The 10,031-nt window shown below is 48.3% G+C and overlaps 1 protein-coding gene across 2 annotated transcripts in view; it reads right to left on the bottom strand.

Moving 5' to 3' along the window:
* Positions 1–3,137: 3,137 nt before the first annotated feature.
* The window catches only part of LOC140422538 (uncharacterized), a 33,078-nt gene continuing 26,184 nt past the window's right edge, over positions 3,138–10,031 (bottom strand). Inside the window, exons 1-2 of one of the 2 annotated variants that reach the window (XM_072507562.1) lie at positions 9,842–10,022; positions 3,138–5,825 (exon numbers count right to left, since the gene is read on the bottom strand). In XM_072507562.1, coding sequence (XP_072363663.1) covers positions 4,792–5,466 — 675 coding nt within the window. In that variant the 5' untranslated portion in view covers positions 5,467–5,825; positions 9,842–10,022 and the 3' untranslated portion in view covers positions 3,138–4,791. Of the gene's footprint in view, positions 5,826–9,841; positions 10,023–10,031 lie in introns of those variants that run through there. The other variant, XM_072507563.1, reaches the window with a different exon arrangement.

Genomic DNA, 10,031 nt, shown 5'->3' with positions numbered 1-10,031 from the left:
GCAATAACAGCAGAATCCAACCCCTGTCATCACTTGTGAACTCGTTGATGTCTCCGGAGGTGGGATGACTGGGTGAATCCCTTCCCACACACGGAACAGGTGAATGGTCTGTCCCCAGTATGAACTCGATTGTGATTCTTCAGGGAACATAAATGACTGAATGCTTTCCCACACACGGAGCAGGTGAACGGTCTTTCCCCAGAGTGAACCCGCAGATGGATCTGCAGGTTGGATAACTGAGTGAAGCTCTTCCCACACACGGAGCAGGTGAATGGTCTATCCTCAGAGTGAATTCGCTGGTGGATCTGCAGGTGTGATGAATCAATGAATCTCTTCCCACACTCAGGGCAGGTGAACGGCCTCTCTCCGGTGTGAACTCGCTGATGTCTCAGCAGCTTAGATGATATTCCAAATGTCTTCCCACACTCTGAGCAGGTGAATGGCCTTGTCACGGTGTGAACACACTGGTGTGTCTCCAGGTGGGATGAAGCACTGAATCTCTTCCCACAGTCATAGCAGGTGAACACCTTCTCCCTGATGTGAACTCGCTGGTGCCTCAACAGGTTTGATGAATGAGTGAATCCCTTTCCACACTCATAGCAGGTGAACGGCCTCTCCCCAGTGTGACTGCGTCGATGAGTTTCCAGCACAGATGGGGATCTGAATCCCTTCCCACAGTCCCCACATTTCCACCGTTTCTCCATGATGTGGGTGTTTCTCCAGGTTGGAGGACCCGTTGAAGCCTTATCTGTAAACAGAATACGAGTATAGTCTCACCCCACTTTGACTGGTGTGATTTCTTTTCAGGCTGTCTGACTGGTTACAAATTCAGACCTGAAAATCTTGTTGCAGGCTGCCAGACAGACATGTATCTATATTACTGGACTGACTGGATTCACTTCCTTTCCCTTCAGTTGCTGCAAGTCACCAATGTCCCCCCAGAATGAGATAAGAAATGGAAAGGAGGGAGACATTGATTTCCTCCCAGATGTTGCCCAGAGGAGGAAGTTTCAGTCTGAAACTCATTGTCCAACCTCCACGTTGTGACGTCACAATGGAGCCTTCCTGAATCAGCCAATAGGATGACGTCTCCGGGTGCCAGTGCGCAGACCCGACGCGCGGATACGGGAGCCCCGCCTCCACCCGTTTAACCCCCCCCTCCACCTCGAGACAAGGTTTCCAGGTAACCGGCCTGGAGAGCGGCGAGAGGCCGCTCGCTGATCATCCCCTCCCTCCGGCCCGGGACTGCGCATGTGCGGAGAAGAACCCATCCCGGAATGCTGAGGTGTTGACGAATGGCAAAGGCGGGAGGACCGGAAGGACTCTGGTCCTCCAGGCAATCAGAGCGCGGGCTTTGTGTGAATGAAGATTGAGCTTCACACAGACTGACACTTCCTCCCGTCTCAAACATCTGTGAGTAAAACACTTTCTTTTCCCCCCGTTTCCATTTATTTTCTCATTCTCACCTTCAATTGGTGACTTGCAGCAACTGAAGGGAAAGGAAGTGAATCCAGGGAGGGTGCAGACTCTGCAAAGCTTGGCCCAGGTCTCTCTCTCTCTTAAAGACATTGACATCCTTTGCTCCCTCAGCTTGACACATTTATTTGTCTGGCTAAAAGGATGGTCTCTTTCCCAATGTTCACAATTAAAGGGCTGCTTTCCCCAGCCCTCAGTTTACCAAATTGAAATTATACATCACTAAGAACCGGTATTCCAGCTACTCTTCTGGGCATTAGGAAACTCTTACATTTAACGTCAACAATTTGATTAACAACAATTTGATTTTTCACGATTAGATTGATGCACTTTAGGGAAAGTGGATGAGAGAAGTTGACAGGCTCTTTAACAGTTAATGAGTCCCTCGAATGTAATTTTCAAAAGAGCCAGAGAGATGAGATTATTTTTTTTGACACAGCGGGTTGTTCTGATGTTTCTGAAAGCAGATTCAATAGTATCTTTCCAAAGGGTAAATACTTGAAAAGGAAGAATTTGCAGGACTGTGGCGAAAGAGCAGAGCAGTTGGATGAATCAAAGAGACCTTTCAAAGAGATAGCAGGGGGACAATGGGCCGAATGGACTCCTCCTGCAGCCTGTGAATCTGAGCCTCCTGCTTTTGTGCAGGTTAAAAGGGACCCATTTCATTGCAGCCTCTTCCCTGTATATGTATTTAATGAGATGGGTTTCTCTTTAGCTCTGAGTGACCGATATAACAATTGGTTGGAACCCATTTCCCAGTCAGTCCTCCAGCACCTACCTGTCTCTCTATTAGTGGGACGCCCATGGCAGTTTCCCAACTGGGGTGCAGGCCCCATTATTCTCAGCTAAATTCAGCCTCAGTTCTGTCTCCTGGCTGTCACAGACACGAGCAATAGAGCCTGAGGCTCAAATGGGAAGTCGAAACTTGTGGCTCTAAACCAAGATTTAAACATTTGTTAGTCAAATCCATGTTATTTATACTGTTTTTTTATTATTAGATTTAGGCACTGGAGGCAGGGGGTAACTTTCCCTTTCTAACTTTGTATTGCCTATAGTGTCGGCCGTGGCTCAGTGGGCAGCTCTCTCACCTCTGAGTCAAAAGGTTGTTGGTTCAAATCCCAGTCCAGGGACCGGAGGACAAAAATCACACCCAACATTCCTTGTCCCAGCACTGAGGGAGTGCTGCACTGTCAGAACAGCCTTCTTTCAAATAATTTGTTGAACTGAGGCCCTGTCTGCCCCTCTCAGGTGGGTGTAAAAGTTCCCACAGCCACTATTTTGAAGAAGAGCAGGGGAGCTATCCCCGGTGTCCTGGTCAATATTTATCCCTCAATTAACATCACTAAAAACAGATCATCTGCTCATTATCACATTGCTGTGTGTGGGATCTTGCTGTGTGTAAATTGGCTGCTGTGTTTCCTACATTAAAACAGTGACTACACTCCAAAAGTACTTCATTGGCTGTGAAGCACTTTGGGACATCCTGTGATTGTGAAAGGCGCTATTGAAATGCAAGTTTTTAAATTGAAGATTTATGTTATCTGACCTTATTATCTGGAATGTAATTGATTTCAGCCACCCCCAACTTACCATTTAATAAATTCATTTTGGTTCAAACAAGACTTGAACGCATTATGGCAGTGGCAGAATTCTCTGGATAGTAAATTTCAAAAGAAGTTTATTAAATGAAAAATGTTTACTGAACAACTTTAACACATTGACTTTTACAACTTCATGTGGGTGATCAGTCTGTAGAAGCATAACCCTCTCTGGCTCCTTCTTTGACAGTAATTCTTGTGGAATTCAGCCTCGGGAGTCTGGCTCCTTCTTTGACAGTAATTTCCTCGGAACTCGGCCTCGGGAGTCTTCGGTACTTGGCCAGCAAGGAAGACCTTCAGAACCTCTACTTTTATCCCCAAAGTGACCATTACCTCACGTCAGAGTTGGGTCTGTTGTAACATGACCATTGGTCAATTTGGTCACTGGATTCATTTAATTGGATCCCCAATTACTGACACCACCTTCTCTCATTATCTCAGACAGGAATACAATAGAACTGTTTCACACTATCCCTTTATCTGATTCTATACAATCCCGTATTCAGACAGTTTCAAATGTTGACACTAATCAGAGTTTGAAGGTCTCTCTTGCCAGTACATTTATCCTCATTGCACATTCTTTACATGCACAGCAATTAAACTTTTACATTTTTACAGCAATTAAAATTCAATCTCTTACTGTAATTACTAATTCATTGTTGAGACAGTGGTTCAAAAAGACAGTTTGTGGCAATAGCTTTCTTTCGGCGTTTTTCTATTAATGACTACCTATTTTGGCCACTTTATGAGCCTCTTCCTTTGATCTAATGGAATCTTTAACTTTTCTTGTTAGCCACGGTTGCATCACTTTACCTGTTGGATTTTTGCTCTTGAAAGAAATCTATATTTGTTGTTTTTTAAAATAAATTTAAAGTACTCAGTTAATTTTTTCCAATTGAGGGGCAATTTAGCGTAGCCGATTCACCTACCCTGCACATCTTTTGGATTGTGGGGATGAAACCCACGCAGTCACAGGGAGAATGTACAAACTCCACACGGACAGTGACCCAGGGCCGGGATCGAACCTGGGACCTCGGCGCCGTGATACAGCAGTGCTAACCACTGCGCCACCGTGCCGCCCTATTTTTGTCACCAAAGTCCTCGAGGACCAAAGGCGGCTCTCTCTTTCAAAAGAGAGAGTGCTGACTGGTGGTGATTTAACCCGAGGGTCTCCACACCTCAGGTGAGGGGCAAGGTTGAGAAGGCGGGGCCTTCATGGATAACCTCAGTCGGTACGGGAGTTGAACCCACGCTGTTGGTGTTGCTCCACATCACAAACTGAGCTAACTGTCCCCCTTGTAAAGATGTAATGATTCCATAAACATCAGCCAATGCCCGTCTCCCATCATATCTTTCAATACTGTTTTTCAGTCCACCGCAGACAACTTGCCCCACATACCAGAAAAACCAAAACATAGAACCATGTAACCACCATACCATCTTCATGGCAATGTGGCTTGCTTTGTGGGAATTCCAATCAGAAACTGGAACGCAATATATTCCAACTTACAAACACCCTTTCACTCTGTGATCCATGTAAAATTTGAAAAGAAGTAATTGCAACAAAAGAGTATCATCACACTGGAGGCAAAGGCACTGGACCGGCCAGTGCAGCAGAAAGAAACCCTCTGACCCTCCCCATTAACCAACTCACAGAATGAACAAAACACAAAAGTAACTGAGAGCAGAAACAATAACAGCAGAATGCAACCTGTAATCACTCGTGAACCTGTTGGTGTCTCAGCAGGTATGACGAATCACGAAATCCCTTCCCACACTCCGAGCAGATGAAAGGCCTCTCCCCAGTGTGAATTTGCTGGTGTCTCCACAGGGTGGATGAATGACTGAATTCCTTCCCACACTGAGAGCAGATGAATGGCCTCTCCCCAGTGTGAACTCGGTGGTGTCTCTTCAGGGTAGCTGGATCACTGAATCCTTTCCCACACCGAGAGCAGGAGAACGGCCTCTCCCCGGTGTGAACTCGCTCATGTACCCGCAGGTGGTATAACTGGGTGAATCTCTTCCCACACTGAGAGCAGATGAACGGTCTCTCCCCAGTGTGAACTCGCTGGTGTGACTGCAGTTGGGATAACTGGCTGAATCCCTTCCCACACTGAGAGCAGGTGAATGGCTTTTCCCCTGTGTGAACTCGCTGGTGTTTCTGCAGGTTGGATGAATCACTGAATCCTTTCCGACACTGAGAGCAGGTGAATGGCCTCTCTCCCGTGTGAACCCGCTGGTGTGACTGCAGGTGAGATAACTGAGTAAATCCCTTCTCACACTGAGAGCAAGTGAACGGCCTCTCCCCAGTGTGAACTCGCTGATGAATTTCCAGTGCTGATGGAACTCTGTATCCCTTCCCACAATCCCCACATTTCCATGGTTTCTCCATGTTTTAGGTCTCCTCGTGTCACTCCAGGTCGGACAATCAGTTGAAGCCTCGTCCACACACAGAACACGTGTACGGTCTCTCCCCGCTGTGAATGGTGTGATGTTTTTTCAGGCTGTGTAACTGGTTAAAGCTCCTTCCACACTCAGTGCTCTGGAACACTCTCACTCGGGTGTGTGTGTCTCGGTGCTTTTCCAGTCACATTGATGGTTAAAATCTTTCGAAGCAGACAGATTGAACAAACATTTCTCCTTCCAGATTCAAAGTCCGATGATATTCTGGTCCCAAGGAATCGAGTATCTCTGGCAGATCTAGGGGTGACGTTTGAGATTTTGGTCTGTAATTCCTCCTCTTCTAATATCCTGCAAAAACAATTTACAAAAGACATTTCTGTCAGTGTAGGATAGAAATATAGAACTGACTATTTTAGTTTCTCTGGAACATTCTTTCCTCTCTCATTCCCCAAAAGCTGCAAATCTCCATCCCACACACTCTCCCTCCATTCTCACTCTGCTGTATCTAATATTCACCCTCCCAATTCTCCTGAAGGTGCTGATTCAGGCTGATTGACAGATCCATGCTCACTGCTTCCTGTCCTGGACACAGAGATCACAACAAATGGGAGCTGCAGTCGGTAATTTGACCCAAGGAGCCTGCTCAACCACTCAATGGGATAATTGGCTGATCAACCTCGGCACCATTTTCCCACACTATTCCCCATATCCCTCGATATCTTCAATATCGAGAAACCTATCAATTTCTGTCTTGAAAATACTTGATGGGTGGACTTCCACAGTCTTATGGGGTGGGGAATTCCAAAGGTTCATGAAGCAAGCACTCCTCATCTCAGCTTTGAATCTATATTTGAACATGTTCATAGATCATAGAATTTACAGTGCAGAAGGAGGCCATTCGGCCCGTCGAGTCTGCACCGGCTCTTGGAAAGAGCACCCTACCCAAGGTCAACACCCCACCCTATCCCATAACCCAGTAACCCCACCCAACACTAAGGGCAATTTTGGACACTCAGGGCAATTTATCATTGGCCAATCCACCTAACCACATCTTTGGACTGTGGGAGGACCCCGGAGCACCCGGAGGAATCCCACGCACACACGGGGAGGATGTGCAGACTCCGCACAGACAGTGACCCAAGCCGGAATCGTACCTGGGACCCTGGAGCTGTGAAGCAATTGTGCTAACCACTATACTACCGTGCTGCCCGTGTTCTCCATAACACTAGACTCCCTTGTCAATCATAAATATCTCAAACTCGCCCTTGAATATACTCAATGATCCTCAGACTCCACTGTTCTATATGGAAGAGAAATCCAAAGATTGACAAGTTATGTCCAAAGGTGTACAGGTTAGGTTGATTGGCTATGCTAAAATTGCCCCTTAGTGACCAGGGATGTGCAGATTAGATGGTGTGACAGGGATAGGGAGCTCTATCAGATGGTCAGTGGAGTCTCAATGGGCTTCAGGATTGGATGGATTAACAACTCTCTGAGAGAAGAAATGACTGGAAATACACAACATAGCTACAGTATTATACTACAAGACTAGAAATAATAACAAAAGCACTTTATTACAGGACTATCAATAATATATCTATTCTGTACCATATAACACTAGGCACATCTTTGTCTGATATTAATTTAATGTCTCCTTAAACGTCAGCCATCTCTTTAATTGTGAACATTAGGAAAGAGACCATCCTTTCAGCCAGACAAATAAATGTGTCGAGCTGAGGGAGCAAAGGCTGTCAATGTCTTTGAGAGAGAGAGAGAGAGAGAGACCTGGGCCAAGCTTTGCAGAGTCTGCACCCTCCCTGGATTCACTTCCTTTCCCTTCAGTTGCTGCAAGTGACCAATTGAAGGCCAGAATGAGAAAAGAAATGGAAAGGGGGAGAAAAGAAAGTGTTTTACTCACAGATGTTGGAGACAGGAGGAGGTTTCAGTCTGTGTGAAGCCCAATCTCCTTTCACATGAAGCCCGCGCTGATTGGAGGACCAGCGTCCTTCCGGTCCTAACTCTATCCATTAGCCAACACCTCACAGGAAGGTCAGGGGCTGGGCTTTCCTCCACACATGCGCAGCTTCCCCTCACCCTTGGACATGCGCAGTACCTGATCACCCGCCCATGCGGCGGATAGAGCGGGTTCCCCAGCGCGGGGGATTGTGGGAGCTGCGGCCGACACTGTCCAGACTCCTGGGGTGAAAAGTGGAGGAGGCTTGGGCGGTTGTGTGCGAGCTTGGTGTCCGCCCCCGGGCCGATTCACAAGCTCCGCTTCTGGGAGCTTCCTGGATGGGGTGGAACGGCAACTCGGCGCCCATTGCTCCTGGTCCCTGAGAGAAGAGGAGAGGACCGGTTTCGGAATACCGCGACCAGTTGAGTTTCAAGTCAGCGGTTGAGCTGCGGAGATGCTGCTTCGGACTGCGAGGTTTGCTGTCGGCGGTTTTGAGTTCGCCCAATGGAGGACGAAGGAATGGAGGAAGGATGGCAGCTGGATAGGCTGCTGGAAGCGGCGGGACGGAACCGGGGTGTAGATTGTCCGATGGGCGGCCCGCGGCCTGCAGCCCGGGGCGGGTTGCTGCCGTTCCTGGGGTCTCCGGGGGCTCGCCCCCCTGGACGTCCTGCGGGTGGATGGGACAGACTCCGGGACTTTCTTCCCCATTTTCGACTGTTGCCAACATTGGAGCGACTCAGGCCGCTGCCACTGGAGGACTTTGAGGACATGTTGTCTCTCGTGAAATTTCGGCAAGAGCGCTGGTACCACTTGCAAAATTAATGGACTTTTTCTATAGACTTTTCTATGTATGCTGGGGGATTTGTTTTCTTGTTTTCTTTGCCTTGTTGTATTTAGTAGCCTATTACATTTAACTCATTTCGGTTTTTTTCCGAAATGGTATCCTAGTATTAATAGTGGAACGCTGGTCAGTGTGGAGCTGCTCTCCCTCCGAATGGTCCCGTGCTTTTGGGCGGGGTCCAGGAGGGGGGAACCCGCTCAGGTCTGGCGCCCCGGGGGTCTGTGCTCTCAGCCATGGGGGGGCCTTTCCCCCGGGGTGTCGACTGTAGGGCAGGGTGAACGGGGGTGGGTGAGCAGGGATTAGTGTTCGGTGATGGATTGGATCTTGATAAAGTTTTTCTGGGGTGAATTGAGGCTTGGTGCCTAGTGATTGGGTTATTGATATGAAATTGTTAAAATGTGAAACTGCTCTCCCTCCAAATGGTCCCGTGCCCTCGGGCAGGGTCCAGTAGGGGGGAACCCTCTCTCCTCCGCCGCGCTCAGGTCTGGCGCCCCGGGGGTCTGTGCTTTTCAGCCAGGCCTTTCCTCCGTGGTGTCGGCTGCAGGGCGGGGTGAACGGGGGCGGGTGAGCAGGGATTAGTGTTCGATGATGGATTGGATCTTGATAAATCTTTTCTGGGGTGAATTGAGGCCTGGTGCCTGGTGATTGGGTTATTGATATGAAATTGTTAAAATGTGAAACTGCTCTCCCTCCGAATGGTCCCGAGCCCTCGGGCGGGGTCCAGAAGGGGGGAACCCTCTCTCCTCCGCCGCGCCCGGGCATGGCTCTCCGGTGGTCTGTGCTCTTACAAGGAGGGGGCCTTTCCTCCGTGGTGTCGGCTGCAGGGCAGGGTGAACGGGGGCGGGTGAGCAGGGATTAATGTTAGATGACAGATTTTATCCTGGTAAATTTTTTCTGGGGTGAATTAAGGCCTGGTCCCCGGTGACTGGGTTTTTGATATGATAACTGTTGAGATAAATTGAGGCCCTGAGGGTCATATTTGTACTGGAGTGGCCGTATTGTATCGGGGCCTTGTGCCTCGCGACTGCTTGTCTCATGTGTGTAGAGTCGTTACTTCGAAACCTGTCTGTGTTGTGTGTTGTACTTTTGGGTTTCGTTTTTTTCTTTTTCTTTATTTCTTTTGGAGTGGTCGTATGGTTTCGGGGCCTTGTGCCTCGCGACTGCTTGTGTATGTGTTCAGAGGTGGTCGCCTCGATGTGGTTGTGTTTTGTGTTTTTATTTCCTTTTGCTTTTGGAACAGTCGTTTGGTTAGCCTTGTGCCTTACGACTGTTCGAGTTACGAATCTGTGTGATTGTTATCTGAACTATATGTGGGGCCTGTGCCTTGTTGCTGGTTGTGATAAATGACTGGCTGATTGGTATTCGGGAACGTATCTCGACCCTGCGCTTTGCAGCTGTTTGTGTTCAATGACTGTTGCAACGTTATCGTAAAATGTAATTGGGCCTTGCGCCTCGCAGCTGTTTTATGCTCAATGATCGTTTAATCGTTAATGTGAAGTGTAACCAGGCCTTGTGCCCTGTAAATGAGTCTATGTTGAAAATTGTGACGACAATAAAAGAGATACTCACAGATGTTGGAGAGAGGAGGACGTTTCCGTCTGTGTGAGGCTCACTTTCCTTGCACAAAAACCCGCGTTCTGCTTGGCTGGAGGACCAGAGTACTTCCGGTCCTCCAACTCTTTCTATTGGTGCACCTCAGCAGGCGGGTCCGGGATGCGCTCACCCGCAAATGTGCAACTTCCGCTCTCCTTTGGGCATG

Source organism: Scyliorhinus torazame, chromosome 5 (assembly GCF_047496885.1).
Source record: "Scyliorhinus torazame isolate Kashiwa2021f chromosome 5, sScyTor2.1, whole genome shotgun sequence".
Classification (NCBI taxonomy): domain Eukaryota; kingdom Metazoa; phylum Chordata; class Chondrichthyes; order Carcharhiniformes; family Scyliorhinidae; genus Scyliorhinus; species Scyliorhinus torazame.
This window is presented reverse-complemented; position numbering and strand designations above follow the sequence as displayed.